This window comes from Phacochoerus africanus, chromosome 8 (genome assembly GCF_016906955.1).
Source record: "Phacochoerus africanus isolate WHEZ1 chromosome 8, ROS_Pafr_v1, whole genome shotgun sequence".
Taxonomy (NCBI): domain Eukaryota; kingdom Metazoa; phylum Chordata; class Mammalia; order Artiodactyla; family Suidae; genus Phacochoerus; species Phacochoerus africanus.
The window spans coordinates 31,657,086-31,678,683 of record NC_062551.1 but is presented as its reverse complement, the minus strand read 5'-3'; the positions used below and the strand labels follow the sequence as shown (position 1 = coordinate 31,678,683).

The 21,598-nt window shown below is 36.6% G+C and overlaps 1 protein-coding gene across 11 annotated transcripts in view; it reads left to right on the top strand.

Moving 5' to 3' along the window:
- The window catches only part of CHD9 (chromodomain helicase DNA binding protein 9), a 244,279-nt gene extending 223,449 nt beyond the window's left edge, over positions 1-20,830 (top strand). For 7 of the 11 annotated variants that reach the window (XM_047793118.1, XM_047793117.1, XM_047793116.1 and 4 more), the window contains 7 exons: positions 547-819; positions 1,574-1,742; positions 8,043-8,182; positions 8,470-8,691; positions 12,939-13,067; positions 15,611-15,715; positions 17,349-20,830. In XM_047793118.1, the coding sequence (XP_047649074.1) occupies positions 547-819; positions 1,574-1,742; positions 8,043-8,182; positions 8,470-8,691; positions 12,939-13,067; positions 15,611-15,715; positions 17,349-18,227 (1,917 nt within the window). In that variant the 3' untranslated portion in view covers positions 18,228-20,830. The remainder of the gene's footprint in view (positions 1-546; positions 820-1,573; positions 1,743-8,042; positions 8,183-8,469; positions 8,692-12,938; positions 13,068-15,610; positions 15,716-17,348) is intronic. The other 4 variants (XM_047793120.1, XM_047793121.1, XM_047793119.1 and 1 more) reach the window with 1 other exon arrangement.
- Positions 20,831-21,598: the final 768 nt, after the last annotated feature.

The following is a 21,598-nucleotide window of genomic DNA, read 5'->3' as shown; positions in this document are numbered from 1 at the left end:
CACAGCTTTGGCATAGGTTGCACAGAGGCTTGGATTCTATCCCTGGCCTGGAAACTTCCATATGCTGCTGGTGTGGGGGGGTAAAGTGTTAAATGAGTCACCTTGAAGAAATTTACTGAGCCAATTGTGACCTAGAAAAAAAGTTTAAGTACATGTACATTTAGTGGTAGAAGTTCAGATTGGCTTAAGACAGTTCTTCCAGGACGTGACCAGATTAGTAAAAAAGTACTTATCTCTGGAAGTGAGGTTGGGAAATGGCAAAGAGAACTCTCTCTCTACTCTTTGTATACTTCTGAGTTGTTTGAATTTTTTACAAAGAACCTATATTAATCCTTGTAATTACAAAAACAAAACAGAAAAATATAATATTTTTGGTATATATATTGGTGAAATGGGAGTTTGCACAGAATTGTAATAAGTATGTGAGGATGCATATGCATACGGAATACACATATGTGGTACCGGAGTTAAAATCCATCAAGGCTGTGATCCCCAATGTTCTGACTCAGGTGTTAAACTTACTCTTTGATGTTCATGCTTTTCCAGGATCGTGTGATGATCAACCGGTTGGACAGTATTTGTCAAACAGTACTGAAAGGGAAGTGGCCTTCAGCTAGAAGAAGTTACGATGCCAACACAGTGGCTTCTTTCTATACCACAAAGCTGCTGGACAGCTCTGGCACAGCCACAGAGTACAGCGAGCCCAGCGTGCCCACCCCTCCAGGTGCCGGGGTTAAAGAAGAACACGATCAGTCAACACAGATGTCAAAGGTGAAGAAGCATGTACGAGAAAAGGAGTTTACAGTGAAAATCAAAGACGTATGTTTATTTTTATTGCCCTAGGACCTGATTGCGATTGCGGTGTGCAGCATGCTTTTCCTGCACATGGCTGCCTGCTCTGACTCTTACTTCCTTCACATCCTTGTTTTCTGGTGTTTGGATGGTTTTCTTTTTGATATCCAGGTCATTAAACTTGAATGTTCTACTAAAGGGATCACCATTAAATAATGCTTCTCTACCTATACTTCTGACAGTAGTCCTTCTGCTGATCAAGATGCTTTCTTAAACAGCCTGACAATTTCATATTGTTTGGTTCTTTTATATAGTATTCAAATGGTATGTCAGTGCACTTTCTGTTTTAAACATTTAGCATGCCTAGATGCCAGTAACATTTCATTTTTCAGTATGATTTTTTGAAGCTAAATTGATTACTTGGTGTCTAAAAAATGGGTACTATCCTGTAAAATGTCATATGAATAATATACACAGAGACATATGTCAAAAGCTGAAAAGGTTATGATGTACACTAATCATGTGAAAGCTTTGCTTTGCTCAGAGGTGTAGAGGATTATATATATAGAGAGAGAGTACACTTTTCATTTAAGAGAGAAATGTTAAGATTCATTATAGAAATTGATTAAATGGTTTTTTTCCAGTTGATTTATGAACAAGAGAACTTGATTATTAATGTTTCAGGATTTTTAACCTCACTTATTCTGAGTAAAAAAATTCTCAATATACTGCAATGAAGTTGTTAATCATTTCTTCCTTAATAATGGTGTGTGTTTAACAGGAAGGAGGGTTGAAGTTGACATTTCAGAAGCAAGGGCTTGCTCAAAGAAGGCCGCTGGACAGCGAAGACGGCACCCTAGGGCAGCAGCAGTACCTCACCCGGCTCCGGGAGCTTCAAGGTTCGTCAGAGACCAGCCTCGCCAGCTTTCCAAAATCCATGCCAGTATCAGGTGAATATGCTAGTAATCATTGCCTCAGCATGAAATAGTCTGTCATTTCCAAATCCTCTTTTACTTACTTATTTATAGAACATTTGCAAAACACAATTGCTACTGCTTTTTTTTTTTTTTTTTTTTTTTTTAAGGGCTTCGTCTCTGGCATATGGAGGTTCCCCAGGCTAGGGGTCAAATTGAAGCTGCAGCTGCCGGCCTATGCCACAGCCACAGCAACACAAGATTGGAGCCAAGTCTACGACCTACACCACAGCTCACAGCAGTGCGGGATCCTTAACCCATTGAGCAAGGCCAGAGATCAAACCCGCATCCTCATGGGATACTAGTTGGGTTGTTACCACCGAACCACTGCAGGAACTCCTGTTACTGCTTTAAACATCTCTCCTATTATTGGGAAGGTCTAATTATCACAAAGTTCCTTCTTATTTGGAAGCAAATTTTGCCTGCAATTGGTTCTTCTTAGTGATTGAAGTTGTGTCTTTAAAGGCATCACAGAATTAACTTATTCCTGTGTCTGCCTGATGATTTTAACATTTTGAAGATAATCATCATATCTCCCCTTTGACAATTTGAATCAACAATTATTTATGAAATACCAAATTGGTGCCGTGTGTTGTGTTCTCTATAGGCACTTGATAGAGACATCTCTCAAAAGAAGTTGTTTTGTTTTGTTTATGCTGATCTAGTTGTATTTTAATTTGTCTGTGTCCCTCTCAAAGTGTTTAATACACATAAAGCTAAGGGCTCTATTTCAGTATTTTCCTAAGTCTCATTGCCATACAGTACTTGGAAACATTTCAAAACTCCTGCGTATGTACACAGTGTTTAGAATTCCTGAAATCTGAGAACTGCTTTATTATAGGTGTTAGATTGATTGCTGTTTCCATTTGCTGCTATTACCACTTTTTTCATTATAAATTATAATTAAATTATAAATTAGAGTCATCAGCCTTATTTTGGTTTCTTATGGATTCATTAACCATTCAGTGCAATTCTCCAGTTATTGAACTTTCAGATGTGTATGAATGAGCCATGCTTCTCTTACTAAAGTATAAATCCCCCAGATTATGCTGGTGTGCTTTACAGTGGCAGTGTTGTTGTAAAGGAGACTTTTTTTTTTCTTTTCATGAGAAAATGGGAACAGATGGGGAAGACAAGCTGTGGGCTTTTTTCCCCAACCACACTGAGGTTTAATAATACTGCTGCTTATACTTTGATAACTCCACTATAAAATGGGATTGATACTTCTATCATCTGCACATTTTATTGCTATTGCAGCTGAAGATTGTGCAGCTTTTGCTTATAAGTAATTCTTTGGTAAATAATAATGTTTTAATAGTATCAGCAACACTAATTCGCAGCTGTGCAAAATAATAAAAAGCCTCAAACATTAAAACTAGATACTACCTAAGCACTACATCTCATCCATCTTAATTGTAGATGTGAAATCTAGGTCTGTCTTCCTATGTGACTTGTAGGAAATGTGTTACCACTCTTAAGCCTTACTTTTCATGTTTGTGAAGTGAGGAATGGAGGAGAAGTAGCATTGTTAGATGAATAAAATAATGTATGTAAAGTGGCTGGTACGGAACTTGGCATGTAATTGGATGCTAAACAGATGTTAAAATTAGGTTTTAGAATTAGATGCTGTTATAATTCTTCATATTCCAAAGCCTAAGCCCTTATGTTTTTGTTGGTACCCCATTCATTTTATCTAAAAGCTTCAAGAGACATGATCTAATGTAAATTAATTGGTAAAGGACAGTAAAATAGTATAAATCACAAAAAGAGGACAAAACCAAAGAACGTTTTCCAGAAGTTCCTGTTGTGGCACAGTAGAAACAAAATCCAACTAGTATCTGTGAGAATGCCGGTTTGATCCCTGACCTTACTCATTGGGTCAGGGATCCGGCATTGCCGTGAGCTGTGGTGTAGATTGCAGACTTGGCTCAGATCTAGCATTGCTATGGCCATGGGGTAGGCCAGCCACTATAGCTCCAATTCAATCCCTAACCTGGGAACTTCCATATGCTGCGGGTACAGCCCTAAAAAGCAAAAGAAAGAAGGAAGGAAGGAGGGAAACCTATTCCAGACGTAAAAAGCAAAATAAAGAAAAAAGAAGGAAGGAGGAAAGGAGGAAACATATTCCAGAAACCACCTGGAATAGTAAACAAAAGACGGTGGAGCCTAACAGCCGGGGGTTGAATTCTGCCATTTACCAGCTGTTGTGACATTGGCCCAGTGACCTAATGTTTCTGATCACATTTATAAAATGGGCTTAATACCTCTGTGTTTTGTTTGCTCTGTTTTTGATAATCGAAGACAGTATTTTAAAAACTTAGTTCAATGTAGCGCACCTAGTAGGCATTCAATAGAAAGAAGCTATTTTTAATATTGTTATAATTACATCTACGATAAAGACAACGTAGACTTTATAGATTAGAACAGGTTAAATTTTCCAGTTTAGATTGTAGCTTAAAATAAATCAGTAATATTTATAAAAATTACTCTCAGAAATAGGTCAAGGTAGCTGGGGGCTTTTTTGTTTCATTTTTTTAAGGAAAGAAAGAAGTTCCTGCTATAGGACAGTGGGTTGAGGATCTGATGTTGTCTCTGCAACAGAATGGGTTCAATCCCAGTCCGGTGCATTGGGTTAAGGATCAGATGTTGCTGCAGCTGTGGTGTGGGACTCAGCTGTGGCTTGGATTTGATCCATGGCCAGGGAATTTCCATATCCGTGGGTGCAGCCCAAAAGAAAGAAAAAGGCCATTGTAGTATGTAATTGGCCAAATAGGGTATATTTGTAAATGGCCAAATAGGACTTGTTCAAAAATGTATACTTTGGTGTATATACAAATGTTTTTACATAGATAATTATATTAAGTACTTTCTTTTTGCAATTAAACATGGAAAACTTTTATTTATTAAAATTTCATAGACGTGGAACCTTTTTTGAATGGTACAGAATCCAGAAACTATTTTTTTCTTAATTTTTTAAAATCCAAAACTATAGAAACTGTATTTGAAATTGGCAGTGGAAAAAGCACAAAAAGTCAAAAACAAGGAGTATTCTGGGAACACTATTTCTAAAACAAAAGTTTAGTTACTTGAGGTAAACAAAGTACTTTAGTTTTAACTTTTAGTTTTAACTTTTTTTAGTTTGTTAAACTTTTTTTACTTTTAACTTTTTAGCAACTTTTAGTTACTTAAAGCGCAAAAAGTCCCTCATATCAATATAATGAATCAATAAAAACAGGAAAAACAATTTGCAAAAGCTGTGAATATGCAGTTCAGAGGAGTGGGAGTACAAATACTTTGAAAGGATACTCAATTTCATGCATGATAATAGAAAAGTATATTAAAATAGTAAAATCATTGAGATATGGGTTTCCTTCCATCAGGCTGATAATGATCTACAAAGTCTGATCATACTGTGTTTTAAGAACCCCGGTAGCCAGCACTGGCGAGTTAGATTGGTGAAGAGAGGGAGAAAAACTGTTCCTGGTAGAAGCCAAGGCACTTGCAAAAGGCTGAGGGAGAAAGGTCCTTGGAGAGTTCCGTGGACTGAAGAAAAGCCTAAACCTGAGGGGTACGTTGATGGCCTCAGTTTGAGCTGGGAAACTCTTCCAGAGTCTTGGCTTTGTAGTCACTAGAGGGATCTGGAATTGGGTCTTAAGGGTGATGATAAGTCATTATAAGAAGCTGGCCAGATCAGATTTGTACTCATCTGTCAGCTTAAAGTCTCCCTTGGTTTCTGTGTGGAGTGGATTAAACATGAGGAAGCATCGACGATGGTCTTCCACAATTGTCACATTGTCAGTAGGTCCACAGAGGTCAGCTTTCTTGATGACTACGTGCAATGAGTTTAAATTCAGTGACACTCTGATAGCTCTTGGAGGCTAATGGGCCTTCCAAGGATTCCACCTTTTCCCTGTAACCCCCGTGATGGGAGATGGACGGAGGAAAAACAGTGAGCAGAAGAGCTAGAGCCGCATGGCCATGGTTGATTAGGGCAAGGGATGGAAGGGATGATTAGTGATTCTCAGCACTCTTGAGTGTCCCTTCTTTGTATGGAAGCGATTTCATGAGGGCCTCCTGGGATCGCCTGAAGATATTCATCTAACCTTTAAGAGTCATCAAACACTTTCATTTAAAAAAAAAAAAAGAACATTTCTTATTAATAAGGAAAATGTCCTTTCTAGTTAAGTACTTTTCTTTTTTATGTAGCACTGTAACAGCAGTCAAGGGAAAGGAAAAGAAACAAGATGGTTTCTGCCTTTCGGCTGCTTGGTAGACTAGATCTGTGTGTTAAATATTAGATGCTACGTTAAAAGCAAAATAATATGTTTTGCTCCACAGAGCATTATAGTTAATAAGTATTGGAGGAAAGCAAAGTCACTTTTGTCTAGAAACTGGGCAGAGTCTGGTGGAAGAGGCAGAGTTGAACAGAATTTGTAAGAGTCATATTAGGTAGTGGTCTTTCTGGAAAATGGCATCGAGAGAAAGTCAAGGGGAAGCATGAACCAGAGAGTTGATGTCAGAAAAATAGTGTGGCTTTGGGATAAGACTAACCCAGGTACTGTGTGAATTCTTACTGGAGAGAGATTTGTATAAGATCAGAGCCTGCTTAGGAAAGGTGAATCTAAATAATGGGCAGCATCAAAAAGTGAACTTGGGAGTTCCCGTTGTGGCTCAGCAGAAACAAACCTGACTAGCATCCATGAGGACACACATTCGAATCCTGGCCTTGCTCAGTGGGTTAAGGATCTGGCATTGCCGTCAGCTGCGGTGTAGGCCGCAGACATGGTTTGGATCTGGCATTGCCGTGGCATAGGCCAATGGCTACAGCTCCAGTTTGACCCGTAGCCTGAAAACTTGCATATGTGTCAAGTGTGGCCCTAAAAAGACCCTCCCCCCCAAAAAAAAAATTGAATTGGGACAGGGATTGGGGTTGGCGGTCATTCAGGATTGAGGGTTGATGTAAGTCATTTCATCCATACTGGAATAGGAAGCCACGAGAAGTTCTTTAGGAAAGTTGTGCTATATAATATTGTGAAAGTATTTTCAAATAGTTTCATAATTAACCTGATTATAATGAAATAATAAGCTTTTGTTTTTTCTTATAATGTTACATCACATTCCTAAGTGCTTTCAAATGCCAGGATGATTTTTAATTATTCATTCCTTTCCCTATGAATTAAGGTACTTTTTGAAACTGAAACGTGAGAAGAATGATTTTTACTAGGTTCCACAGCCAGCCGAAGGGAAATGTCTTTAGGGATATGCAGTTTTCTCCTTGAATGATTGAAAATAATTTCTCACTGCAAATTGTGAAGCATTTTTTAAGCAAACATCTCACTCTTAATAATATTTTCTGAGAGGGTTGTAGATTATGTACTCTTTCAGGACAGGAACTGTCTTACTTATCCAAACTATCACAGTGATTCTTTGTACATAGTTGTTTGATAAATATATGTTTAGTGGAAAAAAATGCATGGAACTTAAAGACATTTTTTATTATTGAGTACCTACTGAAATGAGTGAGAAAGGTCAAAGGTTATGAAAAAAACTGAAGTTTATTTTTTGTTTGAGTTGGATCGTGTTGATAAGAATCTAATGTAGAATAAGATATTTTGGCACAAAAGAAGCAAGGATAAATGATAAAACAAACTTTTAGAAAAATCAGGAGTTAATGGGTTCAAAGGGGGTGAAGGGAGTTTGTCTTGTACATAAGAAAGGCATGGTTCTTCCTCTAAAAGTGGAAGGAAGAAAAGATGTGTGAATATTGGGGGGAGGGGGGAGACTGAGGAGACAAGTCAAAAGTTGAAAGAGGCCTAGATTACAATTCTCCTAGGGTTTTTTGTTTGTTTGTTTGTTTGTTTTTGTTTTTTGTCTTTTTGCATTTTCTAGGGCCACTACCACGGCATATGGAGGTTCCCAGGCTAGGGGTCGAATTGGAGCTGTAGCCACTGGCCTACGCCAGAGCCAAGCAATGCAGGATCCGAGCCTCATCTGCAACCTACACTATAGCTCAGGGCAACGCTGGATCCTTAACCCACTGAGCAAGGCCAGAGATCGAACCCGCAACTTCATGATTCCTAGTCAGATTCGTTAACCACTGAGCCACAACAGGAACTCCATCTCCTAGGTTTTAAATGGAAATGGGATGATATTTTTACTTCAAGAATTGCTTGATTTAGGATATCTAAAGTAAGAACATCTATATGTTTAGAAAAGTGATTACTTTTACTTTAAGAACTAGATTTTCATCACTCTTTTGTGTTTTTAACTTGTTAGGTACTCCTATTCAGTCAACCCTTGGTGCCAATGGAGTTATATTAGACAACCAGCCTGTAGTCAAAAAAAGGCGAGGACGGAGGAAGAATGTGGAAGGTGTTGACATCCTCTTTTTTAACAGAAATAAACCACCTAATCATGTAAGTAAAGGAATGCTTAAAAACCATGTCTAAAATTCAATCTTGCCTAATGTTACATATTGCTGTTTTGTGGAATAATAAAGATAACTAGGAAATTAGGAGTTTTAGATTCTATCTCAGTAGAATCCAACAGGGGCCAAGACGCATGAAAATTTTCAATTTGAAAGATTTAGCAGAATTTTAAACAGTTTTTTCTTTTCCCTGTTCAAAAAGAATTGCTTCATTGGACCAAAATCAAGAAGGTAAAGCATGGAAATAAAATTTTTTCATTTGGTGTTTTTCTACAGGTTGCTTTAGGCTTAACCACCTCACAGATTTCTACAGGGATAAATCCAGCACTGTCCTATACACAATCTCAAGGAATTCCTGATACAGAAAGTCCAGTTCCAGTTATTAATCTTAAGGATGGGACAAGACTTGCAGGCGATGATGCACCGAAGAGAAAGGATTTGGAAAAATGGCTTAAGGAGCACCCAGGTTATGTGGAAGATTTAGGAGCTTTTATTCCTGTAGGTGATACCTTACAAATCTTGGTGATTTATTTCTATGATTTGTCACACCTATAATGATGAAGCGTATATTCTCTCATTACGTTAAATATGTGTTCTGCCCAAGATTTAGGAAAATTAGCAGAAACCAAATAATGACCATCTTTCCCATGATACAATGCAATGTCATTGTCCATTTTCCCATCTGCATTCAAAAAGTGTTAAAAGTAATAAAAATCACTTCTCACATATAGGGTACTATGATAGACCCCGTGAAGATAAAGGTATAAAACTTCCAATCCCTTCTCTCAAGGAGTTTATTTTAAATTAATAAAAAACAATCATAATGCACATTTATTGAGACTTAGCCATGTGCCTGGCTTTGTACTTAGCACTTAGCATGCATTATCTCATCTAGCACCCCCCAATTTTTATCAGAATGGCATTGTTAAGAAAGAACTGGAACTTTAAATAGTGCAAGGCCACACAGCTAATAAGCCTTAAATCCAGTGTCCAAACGATCACTCTTATGATTTTATTCGTTATAAAAATATAGCTTCTGTTTCTCTCCAGATGCATGGTTTGTATTAGTCAAAGATGAGAACAGTTATATTTGCATTTTCCTTATCCTCTGAAGTACTTTCTGTTTACTGGGCATATGGCTTTCTTACCCATAGAAATCTGTCATTTCATTTTGTAATACTTTACTCTCAGATGCTGATGTGCCAAATTTTGTGCCCATCTCCCTTAATATTTCTGTACATTTTATAAGGTAAAAGAGTAATGGCATGTCCTCAGTACAGTGACGTTAGCAGGCCTGTTCTGATTGCCTCTGTTACGAAGATTAATTGGATAACCAGTGAAATTCTCCATTACCCCATGAGCTTCTTAAGGACTATGTCCTATTCACTTTGTATCCCCAGGACTTAGAACATAATTCCTGGTTCAGAAAATGGTATCTTGCTCCTTAAAAATATTTATTGAGTCAGTGATTAAAAAATTAAAATCAGTTCACTGGTAGCTCAGTGGGTTAAGGATCCAGTGTTGTCACTGCTGTGGCTCAGGTTACTGCTATGGTATGGGTTCAGTCTCTGGCATGGAACCTTCCACATGCTGCAGGTCCAGCCAAAAAAAGAAAAAGAAAGAAAATCTTTCAAATACTAAAAAGTGCTGTATAAAGATAAAGTGGTTGTTATATAATAGAAAAAAGATAATTACCTTTTTTCATGCAAAAGAACCACAAAAGCTCCAGTCCCAAGAAAATGACTATTTTATACACACACACACACACAGTCATATATGTTCTATATATTTAGTATTTTACATTGCTATAGTTGTCACCAAGAGATAACCTGGTAGTCTAAAATAGAGTGGCTCATTTTGGGCTTTTGAATGCCTTTCATATCCCTAGTTTTTTCAAAAGATGTCAAAAATTCTCAATATGCTTTGCTTATTATTGCCATTTAAAAAAAAAAAAAAAAAAAAGCCAGATTGGAATTCCCACTGTGGCTGAGCGGGTTACGAACCTGACTAAGATCCATGAAGGTACAGGTTCCATCCCTGGCCTTGCTCAATGGGTTAAGGATCCATCATTTCCATGAACTGCAGTATAGGTTGAAGATCTGGCTCAGATCCAGAGTTGCTGTGGCTATAGTGTAGGCCAGCAGCTACAGCTCTGATTCTGCCCCTAGCCTGGGAACTTCCATATGATGCACCTGCTGCCCTAAAAAGCCAAAAAAAAAAATCTCTTATAATGATGAGGGGAGGGGTTTTCAGTAAGATGAGCAATCATAGAATGAGTATTACAATTCTTTTTTGCTTTTTGCTTTTTAGTGCCGCACCCATGGCATATGGAGGTTCCCAGGCTAGGGGCTGAATCAGAGCTACAGCTGCTGGCCTACACCACAGCTACAGCAACTTGGGATCCGAGCTGCACCTGTGACCTACACCACGTTTCATGGCAACGCCATATCCTTAACCCACTGAGCCACGATGGGAACTCCCAATAAATATTACAATTCTAAAAATAATAAGATTGTTACTTTAACCTTATAACTGCTTAACATGTTAGGAAAAAAAAAAACCAAACCATTTATTCAGTCAATAAATTTTTATTTAGCACCTACTCTGTTAGTTACAATTTTAGGGGATTTAGGATAAAACAATGAACAATATAAGCTTCAAGGACTTATCTCTGAAGATTTTATACCTTTCTCTTGCCTCTGCAAAGGATTCTTTATTAGTTTCTTTTTTTCTTTTTTTTTTTTTTTGTCTTTTAAGGGCCACACCCGTGGCATGTGGAAGTTCCCAGGCTAGGGATTGAACCAGAACTGCAGCTGCCAGTCTATGCCACAGCTCACAGCAACGCTGGATTCTTAACCCACCGAGCAAGACCAGGGATCAAACCCACATCATCATGGATGCTAGTTGGGTTCATTACCTCTGAGCCACTGACAGGAATTCCCAGATCTTTATTAATTTTTTAAATTTACAGCCATTCATCATTTTCACTGCAAATAAACCTTTTATGAAATCTTCTATATAACTTTATTATTAAGATTTTAAAACATTTTTATAAACAGCATTTGTTGGAATAAAGAATACAAGATGATGATTAGGATTTCCCAAGGGCACTTTACATTGATGGTTTTTTGAATCTCACACTCTACTGTAGTATCTCCACAATAAAGTGATTATAACATAATGTATATACTCTATCAGTGGTGAGTATAGAATGCCACAATAAAAGAATAATTACTCCACCTAGGCAGAGTAAAGTATTTGGGGAAAGCTAGACAATAGAGCTGACATAGGACTGGTGGATGATAAAAGAGTAAGTTTTTAGTCTCTTGGAATTTTTCCTTGGCTAGAAATGACTACAAACATCAAGCCCTACTTTGTTAACAGTTTTTAACAGAGGTGAGCAGCATGGTTTAATGGAAAGAGTTTTTATTGTCACATATTGCCAGTTGCTAGCTACATGCTAGCTATCTTGAGTAAGATAACCTATCTGGGCCTTGATTCCCATTTGTAAAGTAAGAATAAGATCTTTGAGTATTATATGAGAGAGATAAAAAAGTCTGTTGGTGATATGAAGAGAAATGAAAGTCACCAGTATAAATATAACTTGTCAGAGCACCGAGAAAATCTGATATTTCCGGTGAAATTCATCAGGAGAAAAGCTGATGAAGCTGCTCCAGCATTATTGGTAATAATTGGGGTGGGGGTGGGGGGTTGGCCATGTGCACGGCATGTGGAAGTTCCTGAGCCAGGGATCATCTGAGCTACAGCTGCAACCTACACCACAGCTGCAGAAATGCCAGATCCTTAACCCACTGCACCAGGCCAAGGATCAACCCATGCCTCAGCAACTACCTGAGCCACCGCAGAGATAATGCTGGATCCTTAACCTGCTGCACCACAGTGGAAACTACAACATTATTACTATTATTAATAGCAGGTTAAGGATCAGATGTCATTGCAGCAGCTCAGTTCGCTGCTGTGGAGCTGGTTCAATCCCTGGCCCAAGAATTCCACATGCTGTGGGCACAGCCAAAAAATAAAATATAAAAAAAATTTATACTTAAAGTTTTTTTTTACTTTTTTAGGGCCACACTCACGACATATTGGAAGTTCCCAGGCTAGGGGTCTAATTGGAGCTACAGCTGCCAGCCTACACCACAGCTCATGACAACACCGGATCCTTAATCCACTGAGCAAGGCCAGGGATCAAACCCACAACCTCATGGTTCCTGTCGGATTCAATTCCGCTGCCCCACAACAGGAATTCCCATATTTTAAATATTTTGAAAGTATAACTAATGGGTAGAGTCTTCAATATTATATATGTCATATATTGAAGATATATGATATATATGATATAATAGAAATCCTCAATATATAATAAACCGTTGACCCTTAAACAATGCAAGGGTTAGGGGTACTGGCATATACCACCCCCACAGCTGAAAATTCGAGTAGAACTTTACAATTGGACCTGTTTCCTTAGTTCCACACCCTCAGATTCAACCAGCTACAGATTATGTATTGCTATAGTATGTATGTATTGAAAAAAAATCTACATCTAAGTGGACTTGCACAGTTCAGACCCGTATTGTTCAAATGAGTCCACTGTACGTAATTTATTTATGTATTTATCTTATATGTAACATATAGCTTCAATTTCGTAGGACTAAATTACTTGGATCAGCTTATTTGTATTGTTTCCAAAGTTAAAGCTTTTAAAGCTGTTTCTTTATATATTTTAGAGAGTGCAGCTCCATGAGGGGAGACCCAAACAAAAAAGGCATCGTTGCAGAAACCCCAATAAATTAGATGTTAATAGTCTCACTGGAGAAGAACGTGTTCAGCTAATTAACAGAAGAAATGCCAGAAAGGTATTTGATATTTTTAAATTAATTTTTCATATTGAGTCATTGTTTAAGAGATATCTGGAACACTATTTCATTATGCAGTGTTTTAGAACAGATCTAGAAATGGGTTAAAGCTAGCAGATCTGTGAGAAAAGACATGGACTACAATTTTATAAAATCTGATTTCCAATTCCACATTTTTGCCTCAGTTGTTGAATGAAATAAGCAAGTTACTTCACATATCTGTGTCTCAGCAGTGGCACTATCTAAGGCAGTGGCTCTCAAGAGAGGGCAACCTTGTCCTCCAGGGGACATCTGGCAATGGCTGGGGACTTTTTTGGTAGTCATAATCCTGGAACGGGGAGGTCGTAAGCAGGGGGTGGATGCTCTTGGCACCTAGTGGGTAGAGGCCAGGAATGCTGCTAAGCCTCCTATAGCACAATCCCCACAGCACCAATGGAACTATCTGTAGTGCAAAGGTTGCGAAACTGTTGAAAGGGGACCCTATTCTCATCACAGGCATCATAGATTTGTTTATCATGTAATTTTTCATCATTTGGCCGTGAAGTGTCTTGTACTATCAAAATGAGCATGTTTCATAATTTTCTGATAGATATAAACAAAATGTTCTAAACAGAGGTAGCTTATAGACTACTGGTACCCCTGCACTTATCATCTTGCTTTACTGGTTGATGAATGATAAGAGTCAGGTTTTTCCAGAGTTTATTTCTGAACTGAATGTGGCTCAACGTCTGTTTCCTCCAATTTTTTTCTGTTTATGTTTAGAGTGGTATATGTCTCTTTCAACTCTCAAAGTAAATGATAAAACACTTGTGGCACACTTTACTAAGTTTATAAGCTTTGCTATTTTTATAGTTTTTCATTGTGATGAGCAAGCCACAAAATACGTAAGAGAGTAAGAAATGGCCTTAGAGTAAGAATAGCAAATTTCTCATTGAGTTCGTTCTGTCACAAATTAAATTACCCCACATAGGTCATGTTAATTTCCTAGTTCTGTTTTGCTCTGTTAAATGACCTCACTGCTAGTATAAAAATATATGAAATCACTTGAATTTCTCAGAAGAAATACTGAAATTGGAAGACAACTATTTTTAAAATTATCTTAATATCTTAATATCTGAATATTATCTTAATATTATTGTATGCACTAGTTTATTAAAATTAATACTGATTTTTCCCCAATTTTGTAGAGATAGCTATTCAGCTTTTGTTAGCACTTTAAAGTAATATCATAGATACAGCAGAGAAAGAACAAGATGACATTTTAGTTGCATTTTACTTAATTTTTTGCTTGCATAGATTTTGTTTCAAATCTTTTCCCTTCATCTTATAACAAAAATTAGCATTTCTAGGTGTGAATAAATTTGTCTTAGCCAGTTTTAAGAAAAGGCAACAATTTTTTTTAATTGTTTTAACCTATAAAGACTTGTTCGTTACCCTTAGTTTGTAGAGTTCTTTAATGTTCAGAGTTTCTAGAGTACCAGCTTACAGATTGATGGGTTACTCAGGAAAAGAATCTACCTGCTAAATCCCTATGAACCCCACAGAGGGCCTCCAGTTTAAACTGGAGCTTAATGAAGGGGATAATAAGGAGATGGCAATAGAAACCTGAGAGACTAAAGACTATAGCAAATAGATAAAAATAAGTATAGGTCTTATAACTGGACATACTAAACCCTGTCTGTGTCCTAATAAGGTATAGTATGTATTCATACAAAAAGGTGTAGAAAGGAATTATACAAGAAATACCTTTAAATTCCAAAGGAACATTAAACCGGTAGGTCCAAATCATTTAAAACCAAGTCATTTTAAAGGATATATATTTTTTATACTTTTAGGGCTTCTATTTACATAGCAGATAAACACATGAGTTTTTGAGACCTGAGTTTGAAAGCTGATCCTAACACCGACTAGCTTTAGGCAACTTATATAACTTCTTTGAGCCTTAGTTCCTTCTTTTGAAAAATAGAAATAATACTATTTCAAATGGATGTAGCGAGTACTAAAATAAATTACATACTTAAAGTCCTTACCACAAGACTTGGCATATAATTATAATAATAAGGCATTTATTATGTGCAAGTCTCTATTCTAAGGTACTTGAGTTATTTTATCTTCATAAAGTCCTATGAGGGAAGTATTGTTATTATCCCCATTTGCAGATCAGAAAACTGAGGCGCAAAGAGATTTACAGATTTGCCCAAGTACATATAGTTGGTAAGTCTGACTCCCAAGTATATACTTTTAACTAGGCTATGCTGCCTATCCAACATAAGTATTTCACAGTAAATGGTAGTTATTTATTTTACTGTTCTAGTAACTCTACTTAAAACCATTTAAAATTTATATTAGCACATGTTTATATATTTATAGTTCCTATGGGTTGTGGTAGTCTTTTTTTAATATTATAAAGATTGTCAGAGGTGGGCCAAAAAATGCATGTGTTTTAAAGGAGTAAACTCTACATCACAGCATAAAGGCAAGCAATGTCTCTTCATATTTAATAGTGCCTTTAAGTGTCTTAACAATCTGTTTTTCATTTATAGGTTGGAGGTGCATTTGCTCCCCCTTTGAAAGATTTGTGTCGATTCCTAAAAGAAAATGCAGAATATGGAGTAGCTCCTGAATGGGGAGATGTAGTTAAGCAGTCTGTGAGTATTTCATAAATACCAATTCAGACATCATTTAAAAAATTAGATGCCATGTGATGATATCTTAGATTAAATTTTAAGTTAAGAATTAATAAAATATTGCATGAATATGTAATAGTGTTTTTTTAGTTCCCAATTTTTATTTTGCAGAATATATTATAAATTTCTCAGATGCTTGTTGAATTAGAGTGCAGAAGCAATATATACTGACCTGTGTTTGTTTTAACCTCTAAGATACTATTTGAGTAATGCTACAACAAATAGCCAAAGATATGGGGAAAGATGTATATATCAGGTCATTCATCATAATGTAGTAATAACGAAATTGGGACTATACTAAGGATCCATCAATACATTGGAAAATTATGCAATGTGGCTGGCCTGGAGTAGGATGTGTTCTAAGTGTGAAACACTGGTTTTGGATTTTGAGACTTGGTTTGGAAAAAATATATAAAATATCTCAATAATATTCACAGAATACATATTAAAGTTACACTTTTGTCTTTTGTGTTTTTAGGGCTTCACCCTTGGCATATGGAGGTTCCCAAGCTAGGAGTCTAATTGGAGCTATTGCTGCCAGCCTACGCCAGAGCCACAGCCATGCCAGATCTGAACCGCATCTGCGACCTGCACCACAGCTCACGGCAATGCTGGATCCTTAACCCACTGAGTGAGGCCAGGGATCGAACCCACAACCTCATGGTTCCTGATTGGTTTGGTTTCCACTGTGCCACTACAGGAACTCAGAAATTATCATGGTTTTGTTAATGTTGAATAGACTGTGTTGCTGAAATTCATATTACATATTTTACCTTTTGTGTTGTAGCTACTAGAAAATTTTAAATGACATATGTGGCTTACATTATTTTGGACAGGGATGGTCTAGCGATTCTAAACTAAACTAAAACTTTTTGGAGTTGGGGCTTTTTTTTTTTCTTCTAGAAGTTTTGAGTCCCCATCCCCCGCCACCAAAATAAATCATAGGACAATTACAAGAAAGTAGCAATTGGTTATGTTATATCAATATAGAATAAGTTAATGAATTATAACCTATTTTAATAGCTTATTTATATCACAAGCTTCTCGGTCTGCAAGTGCCACTGCTCTTCTGAGCCAACTGATTTTTCCCCCTGTTGAGCATATTTTTTCAGCTTGGCTCCATCTCCTTTATTCCCACGGCGATCATCACAAGAGTCATGTGAAGCATTTCATTTTAATCTTTACTTACTTCTTCCGTCTTTTCCTTATTCTTCTTCCAGATTGAAGAAGGGTGCTTCTTTAGTCTCCTAGAGCAGTTGGTGATGTGAAAAAATGTAAGGGCATGGCAGTAATGACCCTCATGAAAAAATTTCCTTGACCTTCTGTTTTTCAGAACTATTGTACAAACTTATGCCTCACAGTATAAAAGAGGGCCAGAAGCCTCTTTATGCTCTCCTATGATAAAGTGAGACATGGAAAAGCTGTTTGAAGCCCCTACTTAAAAAAAGATGAAATGGAGGAATTGGTTATGTTATATCAATATAGAATAAGTTAATGAATTATAACCTATTTTAATAGCTTATTTATATCACAAGCTAATAGGTCTTGGTTTTATTTTAATAGAGCTATTATGGATTTTTTTTTTTTTTCCTAGGGATTTCTTCCAGAAAGTATGTATGAACGTATTCTCACTGGTCCTGTTGTGAGAGAGGAAGTAAGCAGGCGAGGGAGACGGCCTAAAAGTGGAATTGCGAAGGCCACAGCGGCAGCAGCGGCTGCATCTGCCACCAGTATTTCAGGCAATCCTTTGTTAGCCAATGGATTACTTCCAGGTGTGGATCTCACAACGCTTCAGGCCTTACAACAAAACCTACAAAACTTGCAGTCACTGCAGGTGACTGCAGGGCTGATGGGAATGCCTGCTGGCCTTTCTTCTGGAGGAGAAGCTAAAAACGTGGCCGCCATGTTCCCCATGCTGCTGTCAGGAATGACTGGATTGCCAAATCTGTTGGGCATGGGAGGAGTCCTGACAAAGCCTACAGAATCTGGAACAGAAGAAAAAAAGGGAAATGACTCTAAGGAGCTAGAAGGAAAAAAAGAAAGGACAGAGAACCAAACTTCAGAGAATGGTGGAGAAAACTCTGTGTCAAGTTCTCCTTCAACATCCTCTACTGCTGCATTAAATACAGCTGCAGCTGCCAACCCCTTAGCTCTTAACCCACTCTTACTATCTAATATACTTTATCCAGGGATGCTTCTCACTCCAGGCCTTAATCTTCATATTCCAACTTTGTCCCAGTCCAATACTTTTGATGTACAGAAAAACAAAAACAATGACTTAGGCTCGTCTAAGTCTGTAGAAGTAAAGGAAGAAGATTCCAGAGCTAGAGATCAGGAAGACAAAGGAGGAACTGAACCGAGTCCTCTCAATGAAAACAGCACAGATGAGGGTTCAGAGAAAGCCGATGCTTCCTCTGGATCTGATAGTACATCATCATCATCCGAGGATTCAGAGTCTAGTAATGAAGACTGATTCCCAGACCGCACTTAAATTATGAACTGATTTTGGATTTTTTTTCTTTAATTATTAATTGTAAATACCCCAGTGTTGAGTGCATCAATAACTTACTGACCGAACATTTCAGTTATTTGTTTAGAAGTGCAAACTGCTTTCAGAGACGTTTTGCATGTAATATTTCTTAAGATTCATAAGTTTCCGAACTCGTATGTACTATCAAATACATAAAGGTGTAAAATTACAACAAAAGGCATTATAATTTTGTTGGGGGTTAATTTTATGAAAATTATGCTCAATAAGAGTTGTATATTTAATATATTTGCAGTGAACACAGAATACTTTATGCATATTACTGATTTAATTTGAATATAGTTTTACAGCCTCCTTGACACCTATAATTTACAGATCAAAACTCAGCAATAATTTGGGCAGCTAATGAATGTCATGAAAGCTGTAGAATCTACATCACCATCCATTGCTTTAATTACATGAAAATGCTCTAGTGTTGTGATGCACTGCTGATATTTCCAATTCAGGTACAAGTGTGTTTTAAAGAAGAAATAAGTTTCCCAATCAGCCAATTTAACTGGCTACCTGTTACCTCAGCTGAGTTAGTTTAGGAAGTTTACATTCGTTTCTAATTCTATACTTGTTTTCAGGGGTTTTTTAAACACATCCTATATATCATGTTAATCTGGCAAGAAATATGACTTGCTTTTTGCTGAGCTTAACTCCAAAGTCAGTAAAAAAATAAGTCGTAAAATAATCCTGTGTCATGTGACTTTGGCACCCTCTTGACATACTTAGTTTTAACTCTTTGAAGTTTGGCCTCCTATTAGAAATAATTATGTCTCAGATGAGTAATGTCTGTTTCCAGGGTTCAGAAAAGGCAAACTCATGAAATGCCACTGAAAAGAACTTTCAACACAGCATACTTCATGTAAAAGAAATTGTTTGTTTGCTTTATTTGTGTAGGTTTCTATTTGTGTTTTATGTCTGAAAAATATTCCAAAATTAACAGATAGTAGGGTAAAGTAATATGCAGATAGTCTAAATTCATTTTGAGTTTCTAGGTTATAAGCAGACTAAATGTTGCCCAGAATCAGTGTTGGGTTATCAGTTTATATTAAATATACTGAGTTGCCCATTTTGAAAATGCACTTTGAATAATCTCAAAGAATACACATTATTCCTGTAAACCACAAAAATGAAGCCCAAGGCTTCTGATCAATATCTTAGAACCCTTTACCATGTAAAATGTGTCTCATATTTGATTTGTGATACAATTTCTCCTGCTAAAGCTGCTATTATTCTGACAAGGTAGAGGTCCGGGTTCACCTTCATATACAGTTAAAATAATTAGAACTGAATTGGATATAAAATATCATTTACATCCTAAGGAGAGATAAGCATTAGCATTTTTTCTGGTACTTATATAAGTCAGTGATAAAGTTTCTGAGGGAATAAATTTAGGAGGGAAAATTACGCCACTTCTCTCCCACAGGAAAAATAACTTTCAGTATGTTTTGATAGAACTCTGTTGCTTTGTCATGAATTAAGCAATTATATTGGATTTTGCAAGATCTTGACCAGTAAATTACGTTTCTGTATGTAAAATAACTAACCCCTTATTAGAGAAACAGTGTTATATGTATTTGCAAAATTATCTAAGTTCCATTGGGATTGTATTGATTTTTGTATTCTCCCCAAATAGTACTTTGAATTGATAGTCCTTTATGCAATGTCTTAGCAATAGTCACTATAACGCCCATCCAGGAGAAGTGGGTAGTAATTCTTCATCATGGAAATGATCTATTACGTATTTAGTATCTTCCCTTTGCAGTATTGCACTTTTGTTTAACTAGAATACACCTATGAGATAGCCAAAGTTTTTCAAACACAGTTAACTTAGTTTGCCGTTGGAGTATTTCAGCACCACACATATTTCCCTTCTCTCCCTCTAGTTCTACCCACATGATCTTCATTCCTTTCTGTCTCCAATTTAAAATAAAAAGAGAAAAAAAAGCCCTAGATCTTGTCACTAAAATCAAATTTATAGCAAATTTATGAGATAAAGTATTTTCCTAATTATGATCAATGAATTTGGTTAACATCTTAGTGATTCTCTTTCTATGTAATAAGGCAATTGCAGTTTTCAAAGCATTAAGGCTAATATTAACTTGGGTTTCAGGACACGTCTATCTAGTACTGATGTGGGAAAAGTTGTCCAGCTGTCATCTTAAAAAGAAAAAACTTGCAGACATGGTTATGTAAAGTTAAGGGTTATAAGAAAAAAAGAAATCAGTAGAATTACATAATACTAAAGTTACAGTCGAAAGGATATCCAAGTACGTGTTGGTAGTTACTAAAAGAATTATAGCTGTTATTGCCTTGTATTTATAGCCCTTGTTTCAGGTTTCATGATTCAAGTCTTAGTCCAATTTTTCTTTTGGACACTTGCAATATTTACCAGTTGTGTTTTGTGTAGTCTGAATTTGCTTTCTGTAGTTGAGCAAACGTCTTAAAAAGTCATTTGTAATTTATTAAATTACTTTCTATGATGTTCTATAGAGCAAATGGAAGTTTAATTATTTTTTATTAAACATATTCTTTGACTACCCATGATGTCAGCCTCTGTACATGACAATACTTTTTTATTTTTATATGTAATTTATCTTATTCCAGTTGTGAAAGAAACCATAGTCATTAATCTTTAAAAGAGAAGGATACCTTGGAAAAAAATTCAAAAGACAGAAGTTGGCTATAATTATATCCACAATATTATCATTGCCTTAAGTTTTCTTTCTCTGGACCTGTAAAATAATCCAGAAAGATTTAGAGATATGCCTAACCTCTTAACAAATTCCATTTTGGAAATCAGTATTTTTTTCCCTTGGCCTTATTAGTCTTTCCTAAATCATCACTATTGTTTGTAGTGTTTTTTGTAAATGTGAAAGAACTTTGTTTTTCCTCAGATTACAAAAGTAGCACAGTGGAGTCTCATCACACACTCATTTAACTTGAACTCGTTCAACTACACCGTCGAGCTTAGAAGACTTTTTTCTCTTTTATAAAATATAGTAAACACAAGCCAATGGCTTCATCTGGCACTCACCCAGAGGGTGAATAATATGTTCCAGCACTGGAGAGAGAATTGCCCATGCTGGATGTGTTTGAAAGAAGATCCCTATGTCTAAAATGATGTATTCTGTATATTTTGAGCTGTAGGAAGGAAAAGAGTGATTTTTGACTACAAGTAATGTTCACCTCATACAATAAATTCAGAACTCAATCTCTACATAAATGCAACTCCAGTACATAAGCTATTTACTTTAAAAAGCAGAAAAAAAAGATTTAAGTCATCCATAAACCCGCCCTGAGATAAC